Below are 20,279 nucleotides of genomic sequence, written 5' to 3'. Positions count from 1 at the left end.
TTTTTCAATACATAAATGCTTTAAAAAAATCACAAAATGCGACGTTAGCTACCAAATATAAAATGTTAGGGAATTATCCCAAAACAACTACAAAAACGAAATTCCTTACCCAATAGGCTGTACAGGTGTAATGAACGAGTGTAAAAATGACCATAACAAGCGTTCTAATCACCTGTAAACACACATTGAACAGGTTTAATGAACGAGTGTAAAAATCACCTGTAAACACACACTGAACAGGTGAAAAAAAATCACGTGTACAGAAAATGACATTTGATACTTGAAAAAAGCAAGTGTAAAAATGATAATAACAAGACGTGTTCCGGGTAGGACGTTTTGAACCTCTTGGCCTTCCATACGTCATGCTCGCTTATAAAGATCAGATAACTCTTAACACGTGCTTTCATATCTGGCTGGCTCAGTTCCAGAATGAATCCACTATTACGCTCTGCTCGGATTGAAGTGACTTGTTAACAAGCAAAACTGACACAGTTTCTTTCTGCATTCTTCCATCAATAGCTGGGGACTCGTAAAATGCGGTTGAAAGGCATATTTTTACTCCTGTCTTTAGGAGCGTTCACATCTTATTATGTTTACCAGCCCATTCCAGACGAGATAGAGGAGAGATGGAAACTCATGTTGACCGACTGCTTCTTCAGAAGTCTCAGCCACCTGGTAAAAATACTTTGAGTTGATTAACGATGACCTATTATATTCGTCCTTGATTCAGAAAATATTAGGCTCGTTTATTCTGTTTTTAATATTGTGATTTTACTATCAAGGGGTAATCATACTTAAAGTTACGCTTCTCCGATGTGCGTGGGAGTCATGCGTAAAACTCATACATTTTATATAAATCAATACTGTTTTTATGATGTTTGACTGGAATGAAATTGTTATTGGCCAGTCCTTTGGCACGGTACACAGCCTAGTTAGTAGCGTAGTAAATGGATTCCGCTGAGGTTGTTGGGTACATGCAGACATGCAGAATGACAGTCGCACCAGATTATATTAGACGGTAATCCAGCTATTGTAGTCCTGCTCACCTGTTCTAATTATAGACCCTAATAAAGAAAATCGATGCTTTATGAACGGAGGCACCAGATGAGACGACTGTTTATATCCCAGCATGACACCAGAGATGTTTATCGATTATAGATAATATATAATTCGACATTGTTCAAAGTATGTATTTCAAATTATATATATATATATATATAAAAAATACAGAGAGAAATGTTTAAATTAGACTGAATTCCCCCCTGACTAGATGTCTTCTTATTATTATTTGGAGAAAAAAAATCTCCATTGAACCGGGTCCAGATAAGTGTTGTCCAGAAGAATCAACTGAAATATTCTCTGCAAATTAACATACAGGATAAATCGTTTATGAAACAGACAATAATTCACTCTGTTCCAGTTGAGTGAAACAAATACATTTTGATTGAGGGCCAAGTGGTGAACCTCTCCTGGTATTCAGTCAGCGATTTGTATAACATTTTTACAATATAATTATCCACGGTCATGCCTGTCTCTGTCCTAGAGCAAGGAAGGAGCCTTTACTGACATGTTTAGCCGGTGCATGGCACGCATAGACATGAAATAACAACAGGACTGTAGATCCCCTTCTGGTGGACAGCTTGATCCCCTTCTGGTGGACAGCTTGGGGCCCTTCTGGTGGACAGCTTGGGGCCCTTCTGGTGGACAGCTTGGGGCCCTTCTGGTGGACAGCTTGGGGCCCTTCTGGTGGACAGCTTGGGGCCCTTCTGGTGGACAGCTTGGGGCCCTTCTGGTGGACAGCTTGGGGCCCTTCTGGTGGACAGCTTGGGGCCCTTCTGGTGGACAGCTTGGGGCCCTTCTGGTGGACAGCTGGGGCCTTGACTGTAGATCCCCTCTGAAGCTCACACGAATCAGGGGAAAGCCCTTTACTCCCAAACTTGTTCCTCTCTTGTTTAATTGCAGTTAATGAACATCTAATTACCTCAGATTTTAAACTAAGATTTATTTATCTTTATCCATATCTTTTTATCCATATTTCTCTCTTCCTTCTCCCCCCTCTTTCTCTCTCCCTATGTTTTTGTCCTCCCTCACAACATCCCTTCTGTATGCCTTTATTCATTCTCTTCCCCTGGTCTCTTCCTTCTGGTCTCTTCCTTCTGGTCTCTTCCTTCTGGTCTCTTCTCCTTCTGGTCTCTTCTCCTTCTGGTCTCTTCTCCTTCTGGTCTCTTCTCCTTCTGGTCTCTTCTCCTTCTGGTCTCTTCTCCTTCTGGTCTCTTCTCCTTCTGGTCTCTTCTCCTTCTGGTCTCTTCTCCTTCTGGTCTCTTCTCCTTCTGGTCTCTTCTCCTTCTGGTCTCTTCTCCTTCTGGTCTCTTCTCCTTCTGGTCTCTTCTCCTTCTCTCTGCTTTTCATCTCTCTTCCCTTCTATCCCTGCCTCTCTCTCTCTCTACCTCTCTGCTCCAACATGCCTCTTCATCTCTCTCTGCAGGCAGACTTCAGTGAGCTGCTGGGGTTGAAGGACTACATGGGGGTGATGATGTTCATCACGTTCGCTGAGCGGGTGGTGCCAGTGTCAGACCAACGTGTGCACGTCACAGAGGAGCTGTTTGATGAGGTGGAGGTGGTGGTGTACCAGCCCAAACTGCAGGGCGGCGACACTGAGCTGAGGAGAGCAGTCATATACCTGCACGGAGGAGGATGGTGCCTGGGCAGCGCCAGTGAGTAGCGGATTTACATGTGTATTTGTGATCACAGGTTGTGTCGATCAAGGGAGGAAATGAAAGGTGCATTGAATGGCAAAAGGATGTTGGAATCCAGCCAGCATAATGAAATGTCGTAGAGGTTCAGTGGGCTGAAGGTCGGCACTGGGAATGGAGCCAAGAAAGAACCAGAGGCCCCAGCGATATGGGGGAGGGGAATGGGCAGGGTATATGCCAATGAAATACTGTAGTTTTTACTATAGTCAAAAAAAGTAGTGTTTTTATGGACCGTGCTTTTTTTGCGGATATTACTGTAGTATTTACTATAGTATTCTACTGTATACTACAACATTCTATAGTTAAGTACTAGACATGATTGAGCGATACAACAGTGTGTGTTGTACAATGGTGTGTGTGGTGTACACTGCTGTGTAGTGTAGTGTAACAGTGTGTAGTGTAACAGTGTGTAGAGTGTAGTGTAACAGTGTGTTGTGTAGTGTAGTGTAACAGTGTGTTGTGTAGTGTAACAGTGTGTAGTGTAAACAGTGTGTAGTGTAACAGTGTGTAGTGTAACAGTGTGTAGAGTGTAGTGTAACAGTGTGTAGTGTAGTGTAACAGTGTGTTGTGTAGTGTAACAGTGTGTAGTGTAACAGTGTGTGTAGTGTAGTGTAGTGTAACAGTGTGTAGTGTAACAGTGTGTAGTGTAGTGTAACAGTGTAGTGTAACAGTGTGTAGTGTAGTGTACAACAGTGTGTAGTGTAGTGTAACAGTGTGTAGTGTAGTGTAACAGTGTGTAGTGCAGTGTAACAGTGTGTAGTGTAACAGTGTGTAGTGTAACAGTGTGTACAACAGTGTGTAGTGTAACAGTGTGTAGTGTACAACAGTGTGTAGTGTAACAGTGTGTAGTGTAACAGTGTGTAGTGTAACAGTGTGTAGTGTAACAGTGTGTAGTGTAACAGTGTGTAGTGTAACAGTGTGTAGTGTAGTGTAACAGTGTGTAGTGTAACAGTGTGTAGTGTAGTGTAACAGTGTGTAGTGTAACAGTGTGTAGTGTAGTGTGTGCAACAGTGTGTAGTGTAACAGTGTGTAGTGTAACAGTGTGTAGTGTAGTGTAACAGTGTGTAGTGTAACAGTGTGTTGTGTAGTGTAGTGTAACAGTGTGTAGTGTAACAGTGTGTAGTGTAGTGTGTAGAGTGTAGTGTAACAGTGTGTAGTGTAACAGTGTGTTGTGTAGTGTGCAACAGTGTGTAGTGTAGTGTAACAGTGTGTTGTGTAGTGTAGTGTAACAGTGTGTTGTGTAGTGTAGTGTAACAGTGTGTAGAGTGTAGTGTAACAGTGTGTAGTGTAACAGTGTGTAGTGTAGTGTACAACAGTGTGTTGTGTAGTGTACAACAGTGTGTAGTGTAGTGTACAACAGTGTTGTGTAGTGTACAACAGTGTGTGTTGTGTAGTGTGCAACAGTGTGTTGTGTAGTGTGCAACAGTGTGTTGTGTAGTGTACAGCAGTGTGTTGTGTAGTGTGCAACAGTGTGTAGTGTAGTGTGCAACAGTGTGTAGTGTAGTGTAACAGTGTGTTGTGTAGTGTGTAGTGTAACAGTGTGTAGTGTACAACAGTGTGTAGTGTAGTGTACAACAGTGTGTAGTGTAGTGTACAACAGTGTGTAGTGTAGTGTACAACAGTGTGTAGTGTAGTGTACAACAGTGTGTAGTGCAGTGTACAACAGTGTGTAGTGCAGTGTACAACAGTGTGTAGTGCAGAACAGTGTAGTGCAGTGTACAACAGTGTAGTGCAGTGTACAACAGTGTGTAGTGTACAACAGAGTGTAGTGTAGTGTACAACAGTGTTTAGTGTAGAGTGTAGTGTGCAACAGAGTGTAGTGTGCAACAGAGTGTAGTGTGCAACAGAGTGTAGTGTGCAACAGAGTGTAGTGTGCAACAGAGTGTAGTGTGCAACAGAGTGTAGTGTGCAACAGAGTGTAGTGTGCAACAGAGTGTAGTGTGCAACAGAGTGTAGTGTGCAACAGAGTGTAGTGTGCAACAGAGTGTAGTGTGCAACAGTGTGTAGTGTGCAACAGTGTGTAGTGTGCAACAGAGTGTAGTGTGCAACAGAGTGTAGTGTGCAACAGTGTGTAGTGTGCAACAGTGTGTAGTGTGCAACGTGCAACAGAGTGTAGTGTGCAACAGAGTGTAGTGTGCAACAGAGTGTAGTGTGTAACAGAGTGTAGTGTGCAACAGAGTGTAGTGTGCAACAGAGTAGTGTGCAACAGTGTAGTGTGCAACAGTGTGTGCAACAGTGTAGTGTGTTGTGTAGTGTGCAACAGTGTGTTGTGTAGTGTGCAACAGTGTGTTGTGTAGTGTGCAACAGTGTGTAGTGTGCAACAGTGTGTAGTGTGTAGTGTACAACAGTGTGTAGTGTACAACAGTGTGTTGTGCAGTGTGTGTAGTGTACAACAGTGTGTTGTGTAGTGTGTAGTGTACAACAGAGTGTAGTGTACAACAGAGTGTAGTGTACAACAGAGTGTAGTGTACAACAGAGTGTAGTGTACAACAGAGTGTAGTGTACAACAGAGTGTAGTGTACAACAGAGTGTAGTGTACAACAGTGTAGTGTGTAGTGTACAACAGTGTGTTGTGTAGTGTACAACAGTGTAGTGTACAACAGTGTAGTGTGTAAGTGTGTAACAGTGTGTAGTGTGTAACAGTGTGTAGTGTAGTGTACAACAGTGTAGTGTGTAGTGTGTAACAGTGTGTAGTGTGTAACAGTGTGTAGTGTAGTGTACAACAGTGTAGTGTGTAGTGTGTAACAGTGTGTAGTGTGTAACAGTGTGTAGTGTGTAACAGTGTGTAGTGTGTAACAGTGTGTAGTGTGTAACAGTGTGTAGTGTGTAACAGTGTGTAGTGTGTAACAGTGTGTTGTGTAGTGTGTAACAGTGTGTAGTGTGTAGTGTGTAACAGTGTGTAGTGTGTAACAGTGTGTAGTGTGTAACAGTGTGTAGTGTGTAACAGTGTGTAGTGTGTAACAGTGTGTAACAGTGTGTAGTGTGTAACAGTGTGTAACAGTGTGGTGTGTAACAGTGTGTAACAGTGTGTAGTGTGTAACAGTGTGTAACAGTGTGGTGTGTAACAGTGTGTAACAGTGTGTAGTGTGTAACAGTGTGTAACAGTGTGTAGTGTGTAACAGTGTGTAACAGTGTGTAGTGTACAACAGTGTGTAACAGTGTGTTGTGCAGTGTGTAGTGTGTAACAGTGTGTAGTGTGTAACAGTGTGTAACAGTGTGTAGTGTGTAACAGTGTGTAGTGTGTAACAGTGTGTAGTGTGTAACAGTGTGTAGTGTGTAACAGTGTGTAACAGTGTAGTGTGTAACAGTGTGTAACATTGTAGTGTGTAACAGTGTGTAACATTGTAGTGTGTAACAGTGTGTAACAGTGTAGTGTGTAACAGTGTGTAACAGTGTGTGTGTAACAGTGTGTGTAACAGTGTGGTGTGTAACAGTGTAGTGTGTAACAGTGTGTAACAGTGTGTAGTGTGTAACAGTGTGTAGTGTGTAACAGTGTGTAGTGTGTAACAGTGTGTAACAGTGTAGGTGTAACAGTGTGTAACAGTGTAGTGTGTAACAGTGTGTAACAGTGTAGTGTGTAACAGTGTGTAACAGTGTAGTGTGTAACAGTGTGTAACAGTGTAGTGTGTAACAGTGTGGTGTGTAACAGTGTAGTGTGTAACAGTGTGTAGTGTGTAACAGTGTGTAGTGTGTAACAGTGTGTAGTGTGTAACAGTGTGTAACAGTGTAGTGTGTAACAGTGTGTAACAGTGTGTAGTGTAACAGTGTGTAACAGTGTAGTGTGTAACAGTGTGTAACAGTGTAGTGTGTGTAACAGTGTGTGTGTAACAGTGTGTAGTGTGTAACAGTGTGTAGTGTGTAACAGTGTGTAGTGTGTAACAGTGTGTAGTGTGTAACAGTGTGTAACAGTGTAGTGTGTAACAGTGTGTAACAGTGTAGTGTGTAACAGTGTGTAACAGTGTAGTGTGTAACAGTGTGTAACAGTGTAGTGTGTAACAGTGTGTAACAGTGTAGTGTGTAACAGTGTGTAACAGTGTAGTGTGTAACAGTGTGTAACAGTGTAGTGTGTAACAGTGTAGTGTGTAACAGTGTGTAACAGTGTAACAGTGTGTAGTGTGTAACAGTGTGTAGTGTGTAACAGTGTGTAACAGTGTAGTGTGTAACAGTGTGTAACAGTGTAGTGTGTAACAGTGTGTAACAGTGTAGTGTGTAACAGTGTGTAACAGTGTAGTGTGTAACAGTGTGTAACAGTGTAGTGTGTAACAGTGTGTAACAGTGTAGTGTGTAACAGTGTGTAACAGTGTAGTGTGTAACAGTGTGTAACAGTGTAGTGTGTAACAGTGTGTAACAGTGTAGTGTGTAACAGTGTGTAACAGTGTAGTGTGTAACAGTGTGTAACAGTGTAGTGTGTAACAGTGTGTTGTGTAACAGTGTGTTGTGTAACAGTGTGTTGTGTAACAGTGTGTTGTGTAGTGTGTAACAGTGTGTAACAGTGTGGTGTGTAACAGTGTGGTGTGTAACAGTGTGGTGTGTAACAGTGTGGTGTGTAACAGTGTGTAACAGTGTGGTGTGTAACAGTGTGTAACAGTGTGGTGTGTAACAGTGTGTGTGTAACAGTGTGGTGTGTAACAGTGTGTAACAGTGTGTGTGTAACAGTGTGTAACAGTGTGGTGTGTAACAGTGTGTAACAGTGTGGTGTGTAACAGTGTAGTGTGTAACAGTGTGTAACAGTGTGTAACAGTGTGGTGTGTAACAGTGTGGTGTGTAACAGTGTGTAACAGTGTGTAACAGTGTGTAACAGTGTGGTGTGTAACAGTGTGTAACAGTGTGTGTGTAACAGTGTGTAACAGTGTGGTGTGTAACAGTGTGTAACAGTGTGGTGTGTAACAGTGTGTAACAGTGTAGTGTGTAACAGTGTGTAACAGTGTGGTGTGTAACAGTGTGTAACAGTGTGGTGTGTAACAGTGTGTAACAGTGTGGTGTGTAACAGTGTGTAACAGTGTGGTGTGTAACAGTGTGTAACAGTGTGGTGTGTAACAGTGTGTAACAGTGTGTAACAGTGTGTAACAGTGTGTAACAGTGTAACAGTGTGTAACAGTGTGTAACAGTGTAACAGTGTGTAACAGTGTGTAACAGTGTGGTGTGTAACAGTGTGTAACAGTGTGGTGTGTAACAGTGTGTAACAGTGTGGTGTGTAACAGTGTGTAACAGTGTGGTGTGTAACAGTGTGTAACAGTGTGTGTAACAGTGTGTAACAGTGTGTGTAACAGTGTGTAACAGTGTGTAACAGTGTGTAACAGTGTGGTGTGTAACAGTGTGTAACAGTGTGGTGTGTAACAGTGTGTAACAGTGTGGTGTGTAACAGTGTGTAACAGTGTGGTGTGTAACAGTGTGTAACAGTGTGTGTGTAACAGTGTGTAACAGTGTGGTGTGTAACAGTGTGTAACAGTGTGTAACAGTGTGTAACAGTGTGTAACAGTGTGTGTAACAGTGTGTAACAGTGTGGTGTGTAACAGTGTGTAACAGTGTGGTGTGTAACAGTGTGTAACAGTGTGGTGTGTAACAGTGTGTAACAGTGTGGTGTGTAACAGTGTGTAACAGTGTGGTGTGTAACAGTGTGTAACAGTGTGGTGTGTAACAGTGTGTAACAGTGTGGTGTGTAACAGTGTGTAACAGTGTGGTGTGTAACAGTGTGTAACAGTGTGGTGTGTAACAGTGTGTAACAGTGTGGTGTGTAACAGTGTGTAACAGTGTGGTGTGTAACAGTGTGTAACAGTGTGGTGTGTAACAGTGTGTAACAGTGTGGTGTGTAACAGTGTGTAACAGTGTGGTGTGTAACAGTGTGTAACAGTGTGGTGTGTAACAGTGTGTAACAGTGTGGTGTGTAACAGTGTGTAACAGTGTGGTGTGTAACAGTGTGTAACAGTGTGGTGTGTAACAGTGTGTGTGTAACAGTGTGTAACAGTGTGTAACAGTGTGTAACAGTGTGGTGTGTAACAGTGTGTAACAGTGTGGTGTGTAACAGTGTGTAACAGTGTGGTGTGTAACAGTGTGTAACAGTGTGGTGTGTAACAGTGTGTAACAGTGTGGTGTGTAACAGTGTGTAACAGTGTGGTGTGTAACAGTGTGTAACAGTGTGGTGTAACAGTGTGTAACAGTGTGTGTGTAACAGTGTGTAACAGTGTGGTGTGTAACAGTGTGTAACAGTGTGGTGTGTAACAGTGTGTAACAGTGTGGTGTGTAACAGTGTGTAACAGTGTGGTGTGTAACAGTGTGTAACAGTGTGGTGTGTAACAGTGTGTAACAGTGTGGTGTGTAACAGTGTGTAACAGTGTGGTGTGTAACAGTGTGTAACAGTGTGGTGTGTAACAGTGTGTAACAGTGTGGTGTGTAACAGTGTGTAACAGTGTGTAACAGTGTGGTGTGTAACAGTGTGTAACAGTGTGGTGTGTAACAGTGTGTAACAGTGTGGTGTGTAACAGTGTGTAACAGTGTGGTGTGTAACAGTGTGTAACAGTGTGGTGTGTAACAGTGTGTAACAGTGTGGTGTGTAACAGTGTGTAACAGTGTGGTGTGTAACAGTGTGTAACAGTGTGGTGTGTAACAGTGTGTAACAGTGTGGTGTGTAACAGTGTGTAACAGTGTGTGTGTGTAACAGTGTGTAACAGTGTGGTGTGTAACAGTGTGGAACAGTGTGGTGTGTAACAGTGTGGTGTGTAACAGTGTGTAACAGTGTGGTGTGTAACAGTGTGTAACAGTGTGGTGTGTAACAGTGTGTAACAGTGTGGTGTGTAACAGTGTGTAACAGTGTGGTGTGTAACAGTGTGTAACAGTGTGGTGTGTAACAGTGTGTAACAGTGTGGTGTGTAACAGTGTGTAACAGTGTGGTGTGTAACAGTGTGTAACAGTGTGGTGTGTAACAGTGTGTAACAGTGTGGTGTGTAACAGTGTGTAACAGTGTGGTGTGTAACAGTGTGTGTGTAACAGTGTGGTGTGTAACAGTGTGTAACAGTGTGGTGTGTAACAGTGTGTAACAGTGTGGTGTGTAACAGTGTGTAACAGTGTGGTGTGTAACAGTGTGTAACGGTGTGGTGTGTAACAGTGTGTAACGGTGTGGTGTGTAACAGTGTGTAACAGTGTGGTGTGTAACAGTGTGTAACAGTGTGGTGTGTAACAGTGTGGTGTGTAACGGTGTGTAACAGTGTGGTGTGTAACGTGTGTGTAACGGTGTGTAACGGTGTGGTGTGTAACGGTGTAACGGTGTGGTGTGTAACGGTGTGTAACGGTGTGGTGTGTAACAGTGTGGAACAGTGTGGTGTGTAACAGTGTGTAACAGTGTGGTGTGTAACAGTGTGTAACAGTGTGGTGTGTAACGGTGTGTAACAGTGTGGTGTGTAACGGTGTGTAACAGTGTGGTGTGTAACGGTGTGTAACAGTGTGGTGTGTAACGGTGTGTAACAGTGTGGTGTGTAACGGTGTGGTGTGTAACAGTGTGGTGTGTAACAGTGTGGTGTGTAACGTGTGTAACAGTGTGGTGTGTAACGGTGTGTAACGGTGTGTAACGGTGTGGTGTGTAACGGTGTGTAACGGTGTGGTGTGTAACAGTGTGTAACGGTGTGGTGTAAACGGTGTGTAACGGTGTACAACAGTGTGGTGTGTAACGGTGTGTAACAACAGGTGTGTAACAGTGTACAACAGTGTGTTGTGTAACAGTGTGTTGTGTAACAGTGTGTTGTGTAACAGTGTGTTGTGTAACAGTGTGTAACAGTGTGTTGTGTAACAGTGTGTAACAGTGTGTTGTGTAACAGTGTGTAACAGTGTGTTGTGTAACAGTGTGTAACAGTGTGTTGTGTAACAGTGTGTAACAGTGTGTTGTGTAACAGTGTGTAACAGTGTGTAGTGTGCAACAGTGTGTAGTGTGCAACAGTGTGTAGTGTGCAACAGTGTGTAGTGTGCAACAGTGTGTAGTGTGCAACAGTGTAGTGTGCAACAGTGTGTTGTGTAGTGTGCAACAGTGTGTGTGTAGTGTGCAACAGTGTGTTGTGTAGTGTGCAACAGTGTGTGTGTAGTGTGCAACAGTGTGTTGTGTAGTGTGCAACAGTGTGTTGTGTAGTGTGCAACAGTGTGTTGTGTAGTGTGCAACAGTGTAGTTGTTGTGTAGTGTGCAACAGTGTTGTGTAGTGTGCAACAGTGTGTTGTGTAGTGTGCAACAGTGTGTTGTGTAGTGTGCAACAGTGTGTTGTGTAGTGTGCAACAGTGTGTTGTGTAGTGTGCAACAGTGTGTTGTGTAGTGTGCAACAGTGTGTTGTGTAGTGTGCAACAGTGTGTTGTGTAGTGTGCAACAGTGTGTTGTGTAGTGTGCAACAGTGTGTTGTGTAGTGTGCAACAGTGTGTTGTGTAGTGTGCAACAGTGTGTTGTGTAGTGTGCAACAGTGTGTTGTGTGCAACAGTGTGTAGTGTAGTGTGCAACAGTGTGTAGTGTAGTGTGCAACAGTGTGTTGTGTGCAACAGTGTGTAGTGTAGTGTGCAACAGTGTGTAGTGTGCAACAGTGTGTAGTGTGCAACTGTGTAGTGTGCAACTGTGTAGTGTGCAACAGTGTAGTGTGTATTGTACAACAGTGTAGTGTGTATTGTACAACAGTGTAGTGTACATTGTACAACAGTGTAGTGTACAACAGTGTAGTGTGTATTGTACAACAGTGTAGTGTACAACAGTGTAGTGTGTAGTGTACAACAGTGTAGTGTGTATTGTAGAACAGTGTGTATTAGAGGTCAACAGATTATGATTTTAACGTGATACGGATTAGTGTAGTGTGTAGTGTACAACAGTGTATAGTGTACAACAGTGTGTTGTGTAGTGTACAACAGTGTGTAGTGTACAACAGTGTAGTGTGTATTGTAGAACAGTGTGTATTAGAGGTACAACAGTGTATGATTTTAACGTGTACGGATTAGTGTAGTGTGTAGTGTACAACAGTGTAGTGTGTAGTGTACAACAGTGTAGTGTACAACAGTGTAGTGTGTAGTGTACAACAGTGTAGTGTACAACAGTGTAGTGTACAACAGTGTAGTGTACAACAGTGTAGTGTACAACAGTGTAGTGTACAACAGTGTAGTGTGTAGTGTACAACAGTGTAGTGTGTAGTGTACAACAGTGTAGTGTGTAGTGTACAACAGTGTAGTGTGTAGTGTACAACAGTGTAGTGTGTAGTGTACAACAGTGTAGTGTGTAGTGTACAACAGTGTGTAGTGTACAACAGTGTAGTGTGTAGTGTACAACAGTGTAGTGTGTAGTGTGTAGTGTACAACAGTGTAGTGTGTAGTGTACAACAGTGTAGTGTGTAGTGTACAACAGTGTAGTGTACAACAGTGTAGTGTACAACAGTGTAGTGTACAACAGTGTAGTGTGTAACAGTGTAGTGTAGTGTACAACAGTGTAGTGTACAACAGTGTAGTGTACAACAGTGTAGTGTACAACAGTGTAGTAACAACAGTGTAGTGTACAACAGTGTAGTGTACAACAGTGTAGTGTACAACAGTGTAGTGTAAACAGTGTAGTGTACAACAGTGTGTTGTGTAAACAGTGTAGTGTACAACAGTGTGTGTACAACAGTGTAGTGTGTAGTGTACAACAGTGTAGTGTGTAGTGTGTACAACAGTGTAGTGTGTAGTGTGTAGTGTACAACAGTGTGTTGTGTAGTGTGCAACAGTGTAGTGTACAACAGTGTAGTGTGTAGTTTAACGCCGATACGGATTATTACAGGACCAAAAAAAGTCTATGCGGATTAATCTACTGTATTTAATTTTTTAAATATTTATAATAATGACAAATACAACAATACGGAACGCACAATGAACACTATTTTAACTTAATATAATAAATAATATCTATTTAGTCTCGAATAAATAATGAAACGTTCCATTTGGTTTTAAATAATGCGAGAAGAAAGTAAAAGTGCAATATGTGCCATTTAAAATTAAAATAAAAAAGCTAACGTTTAAGTTTCTAGCTCGGAACATGAGAATATATGAAAGCTGGTGGTTCAATATTCCCAGTTCTTCAATATTCCCAGTTAAGAAGTTTTAGGTTGTAGTTATTATAGGAATTATGACGCGTCGACTGTTTCTCTCTATACCATTTTGTATTTCATATACAGTTAAACTCAGAAGTTTACATACACCTTAGCCAAATACGTTTAACAGTTTCTGACATTTAATCCTAGTATAAATTCCCTGTTTTAGGTCTGTTATGATCACCACTTTATTTTAAGAATGTGAAATGTCAGAATAATAGTAGAGAATGATTTATTCCACGTTAATTTCGTTAATCACATTCCCAGTGGGTCAGAAGTTTACATGCATTCAATTAGTATTTGGTAGCATTGACTTTTTAAATGCTTTAACTTGGGTCAAATGTTTTGGGTAGCCTTACACAAGCTTCCCACAATAAGTTGGGTGAATTTTGGCCCACTCCAATTAACAGGCACCACATTGATTATATGCAACGCAGGACAAGCTAGTTAACTACACCATGGTTAATTACAAGGTTAACAAGTGATTATGTGAAGATTGATTGTTTTTTAATTTTTTTTTTATAAGATAAGTTTATTGCTAGCTAGCAACTTACCTTGGCTCCTTGCTGCACTCGCGTAACAGGTGGCCAGCCTGTCACGCAGTCTACTCATGGAATGCAATGTAATCGGCCATAATCGGTGTCCAAAAATGCCGATTACCGATTGTTATGAAAACTTGAAATCGCCCCTAATTTTTTAAAATATATTTTTTTACATTTTACCTTCATTTAACTAGGCAAGTCAGTTAAGAACAAATTTTTATTTTCAATGACGGTTCAGGGGCAGAATGACAGATTTGTACCTTGTCAGCTCAGGGGTTTGAACTTGCAACCTTCCGGTTACTAGTCCAACGCTCTAACCACTAGGCTACCCTGCCGCCCCAAATTAATCAGCAATGCCGGTCAACCTCTAGTGTATCGTATCCTACAGTTTACTATGGAATTAATTTACACTCTGTTCACCCTCCACGTCTCCTGAGGAACATTAGCTCTGTTTAAGCTGTTCAGCACAGAGACCGTGGTGACCACCTGGTAACCAAAGGAAATCATTTGACAAGTGTCGTGTTGTGCCTGGAATCTGCTGTGCGTTTGTTACTTTCCAGGACTACAAGAGTATTGAGAATGAGATGCTCAACATACTATTGAGTATGTTGCAGCTGTTGATGATATAATATGATATTAGATCTAGTCTCTGATGGCTCTCTGCTCTCCTCTCTGTGTGCAGGAATGGGACCATATGACCTCCTGGCTAGGCAGATGGTCATGGATCTTAACTCTGTGGTCGTGTCTGTAGAGTGAGTATATCTTTGCTGTGTATCTGACATACAGCCGGTGTTATGATATACATCTTATCTGTACACACACACAGGAATTTATCAGCAACAGGTTGCTGTGAAAGCTCAGATAGGCCCACGATAAACATCTGCTTGTTTATACTTGGTAAAATTGTGAAAAGGCAGCTCTCGTTTGATTTGGGAGACATAAATACACACACTACCTTTTCGCCATCTCTCTACTTCTCTCTCTCCGCTGTGTCTCGCTCTCCCCTCGCTCTCCCTCGCTCCGGTCCCTCGCTCTCCCTCGCTCCGGTCCCCTCGCTCCCCCTCGCTCCGGTCCCCTCGCTCCCCCTCGCTCTCGCTCCGGTCCCTCTCGCTCCGGTCCCTCTCGCTCCGGTCCCTCTCCTCTCCATTCCGCTCAGCTCCCCTCGGGCTCTCCCTCGCTCCGCTCGCTCTCGCCCCTCTTCCCCTCGCTCTCCCTCGGCTCGCACCCCTCGCCCCGCTCCCCTCGCTCCTCTCGCTCTCGCTCCCCTCTGATTCCCTAACCCTACATCAATAGGAGTGGCTCCCTCTCGCTCGCTCCGGTCCCCTCGGTCCCCTCGCTCTCCCTCGCTCCGGTCCCCTCGCTCTCCCTCGCTCCGGTCCCCTCGCTCTCCCTCGCTCCGGTCCCCTCGCTCCCCCTCGCTCCGGTCCCCGCTCCCCTCGCTCCGGTCCCTCGCTCCGCTCCCTCTCGCTCCGCTCCCCTCGCTCCCCCTCGCTCCCTCCCTCGCTCCCTCTCGCTCCGCTCCCTCTCGTTCCGCTCCCCTCGCTCCCTCTCGTTCCGCTCCCCTCGCTCCCTCTCGTTCCGCTCCCCTCGCTCCCTCTCGTTCCGCTCCCGTCGCTCCCTCTCGTTCCGCTCCCCTCGCTCCCTCTCGTTCCGCTCCCCTCGCTCCCCTCCGCTCCGCTCCCTCTCGTTCCGCTCCCTCTCGTTCCGCTCCCCTCGCTCCCTCTCGTTCCGCTCCCCTCGCTCCCTCTCGTTCCCCTCGCTCCCTCTCGTTCCGCTCCCTCTCCGCTCCCTCTCGTTCCGCTCCCCTCGCTCCCTCTCGTTCCGCTCCCTCTCGCTCCGCTCGCTCCCTCTCGCTCCGCTCCCTCTCGCTCCGCTCCCTCTCGCTCCGCTCCCTCTCACTCCCCTCCCTCTCGCTCCCTCTCGCCCCGCTCCCTCTCGCTCTGTCTTGTTACCAGTAATAGTAATAAGCGGCTGGTTGAGAGAGTGAATTGGCTCTCCCTTAATCACAAAATTGGATTCCTTCCCGCTAAATTCCTGTGTGTGTGTACAGTAGTACTAAGGGTGAGAGTGTGTGCAGTCTGCCAGCCAAATTCCTGTCAACATTCCAATGCTAAAATGTTTTATTCTCTAAACTGCTTCATGTGTTCATGGGCTGAATTATGACTTTATTATACAGTGTCATTATGACTTGTCTTTTATCTCCACACCATCTAATGAAAAGCAATGCTCTTGTATCAGCTAGCCTTTGGTCCTACACAGTAGATAGATTATACAGGATGAGGAGGTTGTTCTAATGTCCATTGCTCGTGTTTCTTGGCCCAAGCAAGTCTCTTCTTATTGGTGTCTTTTCTGTAGGGGGTTCTTTGCAGCAATTTGACCATGAAGGCCTGGTTCACACAGTCTCCTCTGAACAGTTGATGTTGAGATGTATCTGTTACTTGAACTCTGAAGCATTTATTTGGGCTGCAATTTCTGAGGCTGGTAACTGTACTGAACTTTTCCTAACCATGGGTCTTCCTTTCCTGTGGCGGCCCTCATGAGCGTCAGTTTTATCATAGTGCTTGATGGCTTTTGCGACTGCACTTGAAGAAACTTTAAAAGTTCTTGAAGTTTTCCAAATTGTCTGACCTTCCTGTCTTAAAGTAATGATGGACTGTCATTTATCTGCTTATTTGAGTTGTTCTTGCCATAATACAGGCTTGGTCTTTTACCAAATAGACCATCTTCTGTATACCACCCCTACCTCGTCACAACACAACTGATTGGCTCAAACGCATTAAGAAGGAAAGAAATTACCAATTTCCCTTTCAACATGGCACACCTGTTAATTTAGATGCATTCCAGGTAACTACCTCATGAAGCTGGTTGAGAGAATGCCAAGTGCGTGCAAAGCTGTCTTCAAGGCAAAGGGTGGCTACTTTGAAGAATCTCAAATATGAAATATATTTTGATTTGTTAAACACTTTTTTTGGTTACTACATGATTCCATATGTGTTATTTCATAGTTTTTTTGTCTTCACTATTATTCTACAATGTAGAAAATAGTAGAAATAAACCCCTGAATGAGCAGGTGTTCTACACTACTTTTGACCGGTAGTGTACCTCAGCTGGTACACAAACGTGTTTCCCAGGTGAGATGACCTGAATTCTATCTAACCCCTGTTTCTTCCCAGGTACCGCCTGGCCCCCGCGCACCATTTCCCCGTCCCCTATGAGGACGTGTACCGGGCGGTGAAGCACTTCCTCCAGAGGGGGGTCCTGGCCCAGTACTCTGTAGACCCAGGACGCATCGCTGTATCTGGGGACAGTGCCGGGGGGAACCTGGCTGCTGCCGTGTCCCAGCAGGTTAGCTGTGTGTGTTAAAAAGCAGTATTATCTATCCACTGTTTTGATCTCTAATTAGCTGAGATTAGGAGGAGCCATCCAAGGCTGCAGTACAGTACAGACCACTAGTTCTAATGGTCCTGTGTGTGTCTCCAGCTGCAGCAGGATCCAGAACAGCAGTTGCAGCTGAAGGTCCAGGCCCTGCTCTACCCTGTGCTGCAGGCTCTGGACCTCAATACCCCGTCCTACCAGCAGAACCATAACATGCCTATCCTGCCCCGTACGCTAATGGTGCGCTTCTGGAGCGAGTACTTCACCAGCGACAAGACCTTCTTCAGGGCCATGATGACCAACACTCACAACAGCCCAGAGTCCGCTGCTCTGCTCAAATTCGTCAACTGGAGTGCCTTCCTGCCAGAGTCCTATCGGGGCAAGTACAACTACAGCGCTCCGGTCGTGGCGTTGTCGGCTGGAGGGGCGGGGTCGGACGGGCCATCGCGCTCCATCGCTGACCCCCGGGCCTCGCCCCTGCTGGTCCCGGATGCCGTTCTACGCTCGCTACCGAAGGCCTACGTTCTGACGTGTGAGTACGACGTGCTGAGGGACGACGGGGTGATGTATGCCGCGCGCCTGCGTCGCGCCGGAGTCGAGGTAACTCACGAACACTACGCCGGAGGTTTCCATGGCGCCCTCATGTTCACCATGTGGCCAACCGACTTCCTGATTGGACGCACGATGACGGAAAACTTAATCAGATGGCTGCAGCATAACTTGTAGAAAACAGGAAAAAATAGTTATGGTGTTTCAATGTTCATTCCTGTTTCCCATAGCAACCCTGCACCCCTTATGTGCTACTGTACTTTATGTTTTGTCTCTTTGGTTGTTTTTACTCATCTATTTTTTTATTTTTTTTTAACAAACTAAAGCACTGTCTGTTTGTAAATCAAAAGGGCACCTACTAAGGGTTTTTGCACTCTGATACTACATCCCCTACATCCCCACAACAATACCAGATGCCAGTCAAAAACTGGTTAGCCTGGATTTTCTAATCACCAAGGAAACCAATGAGGCAGAACATGAGGCACACAACTGATGCCAGATACAAGATGTTTGATGAAGCCAAGTGTTGTACATTTTACGTTGGACATCTGGTTCTGCAGCTGAATTCACTATAATAATAGCCTGAGTGTTCTATTAGCAGAGTCCCTACGGTCACGGGGAGAAAGACGAGGACGAATGGTAGTTTGGTGTTGTCTTTTTAGAATTGAGTGGGTATGGATATATTGTTTGTCGAGGACCAGTCCAGATTACTAGGGAGGAACATTGTTGTCTTCTCGAATTCTTCTCATCCCCTAAAGGCCTGTTAGGCTCAGTGATCATGTGAGGTGTACTGAGCTTGTTGTCTTCCCACCTTTCTGTCTCAAACTGCTGGCCCTGTGACATGGAAGGACCAACACGAGGGAAAAGGGGAAGGACAAGGGGTTAAGGAAACCCCCCTACAGCATGTCAGGCTTGAGGTATTTTTGTAGTCTGAGCATGTAGCTGTTATTGAGGTTGAACAGAGCTGCAGTCAGTTGAAAGTAGTAGCTTAGAGCTAATGGTCTCCCTATCGGTTCCCCAGCTGACACTCCTCCTGTAACAGAAAAATCTTGTTAGGGGGGAAACGAAGCTCCGTGTTCTTTATCATTGGATGAATCAGACTTGATGACTTGCACACATAATATAGACATCTAATCTGAGATACTATTTTGTTTTGCTTCAGTATTCACCTTACATATCCTTGTAAATATCATGACTGTCACGTGTAGTGTTTTTTTCATGTGAAATACAGAGAATTGAATAAAATGACCTCACCTGATGGTCTGCTTCCCATGCTATCTCCATAGACAAACATTGGCAGTAGAATGGCCTGTACTGAAGAGCTCAGTGACTTTCAACGTGGCACCTTTCTGAATCAGTTAAAACCCAAACCAAACTAGTTGTTTGTAAGAGACGGCGAGAGGTATGGAAAGAGAGGAAGCAAAAGTCAAGAAAAATACACAACATTACTTTAGAAGGACTGCATGCTAACATAAGGCTGCCAAGCTTGATACAGCTTCAATTAGCACTGACGTGTCAAATGAGAGGTGTCAAAGCCCTTTAGCCCAACAATGGCAGGAGAGTCAAATAGTCTACTCCAACCAAATGGAGAGGCCTTAGAAGCTCCCTCCCGCTGTTCAGAGGTAATTAAAATACAGTACCCTGTGCATGTAAAGAATGATAAGTCAAGAAAAGATTACAAAATGAAGCTCCTTATGGAAAATCAAGAGACACTTTTTGCTGACTATCACAAAAACATCAGCAACCTTCCACACAAACCATCCCCTAGCATGGCACAGTGCTATATTAGCACACTACCCCTTTGTTACGAGAGAGGGGTGTTAAAACTTCTTGATACACCCATTCCTTTAGCGGGATAATTTTCATCAACACCCGCTGAATTGCAGCGCCCCAAATTAAATTACTAAAAATATTGAATTTTCATGAAATCACAAGTGCAATATAGCAAAACACAGTCTAGCTTGTTGTTAATGGAGGCAAGGCATCCAATGGAACAGAGAACTTTCAGGAAAAACAGCACTTCCTGGTTTGATTTTCCTCATGTTATCGCCTGCAATATCAGTTCTGTTATACTCACAGACAATATTTTGACAGTTTGGAAACGTTAGTGTTTTCTATCCTAATCTGACAATTATATGCATATTCTAGTTTCTGGGCCTGAGAAATAGGCAGGTTCAAATGGGTATGTTTTTTTTTTGCCAAAAACGAAAATCCTGCCCCCTACACTCAAGAAGTTAAATTAACAAGGGGTGGAAACTCAGGATACTTGACGAGGACTCTGAGTCAGCTAATATACATATCTATAAGTCTGGCACAGTAAAGGTACAGGGTAACTCCAAACAGTTTCAGCTGGACTTTCACCTAATCAAAAAATTAGCCTAGCAGGAGAAGCTCTTCCTTGAGAAAGATACCCCGAGCGGGTCAGACCAGACCTCTTCATTACATAACCCCACAGACGAGCCACCCCCAGCAGAAAATCAACCTCCAAGCACAGATTACTACCCTCTCATTGAAATGAAGGATACATTTACCCAGCTGGAGGTAAGGCAGGTGGAGCTGGAACAGCAGGTGATTACACTCCAGTCAGCACAGACCCAGACAACAGTCCAGCACAACAACACCCCCTTAACCAGAGCTGGAGGTGGAGAGAGACATATCTACAATCTGGACAGTGGTGACACAACTTCAACAGGAGAAAGAGCAGGACAGAGCACTAGAGGAGAGGATCAGATTGCTGGAGGAGAGGCTGAGGGGATGGCGTGTGACCGAGAACAACCCACTAGAGAGGTGGCCACCCCCGCAGAGAAGCCAGCAGAACAGCTCACAAGTGCAATATAAGAAAACACAGCTTAGCCTTTTGTTAATCCACCTGTCGTGTCAGATTTTGAAATGATGTTTTACAGCGAAAGCAATCCAAGCGTTTGTGTAAGTTTATCGATCGCACGATAAAACATTCATGAAGCTGCCAGTTGAGTACTTGCGAGGAG

General features: G+C 44.2%; 1 protein-coding gene across 1 annotated transcript; it reads left to right on the top strand.

Annotated features, from left to right (window-relative positions):
- Positions 1-371: 371 nt before the first annotated feature.
- LOC112239218 (arylacetamide deacetylase) lies at positions 372-18,550 on the top strand. Its single transcript, XM_024407703.2, has 5 exons — positions 372-675; positions 2,486-2,714; positions 14,051-14,120; positions 16,542-16,713; positions 16,849-18,550. The coding sequence occupies exons 1-5, from the start codon at positions 535-537 to the stop codon at positions 17,467-17,469; spliced, it is 1,233 nt and encodes a 410-aa protein (XP_024263471.1). The 5' UTR covers positions 372-534; the 3' UTR covers positions 17,470-18,550.
- Positions 18,551-20,279: the final 1,729 nt, after the last annotated feature.

Source organism: Oncorhynchus tshawytscha, linkage group LG14 (assembly GCF_018296145.1).
Source record: "Oncorhynchus tshawytscha isolate Ot180627B linkage group LG14, Otsh_v2.0, whole genome shotgun sequence".
NCBI classification, from domain to species: domain Eukaryota; kingdom Metazoa; phylum Chordata; class Actinopteri; order Salmoniformes; family Salmonidae; genus Oncorhynchus; species Oncorhynchus tshawytscha.
Note: the sequence above shows the minus strand (reverse complement) of the source record. Positions and strands in the feature narration are given on the sequence as shown.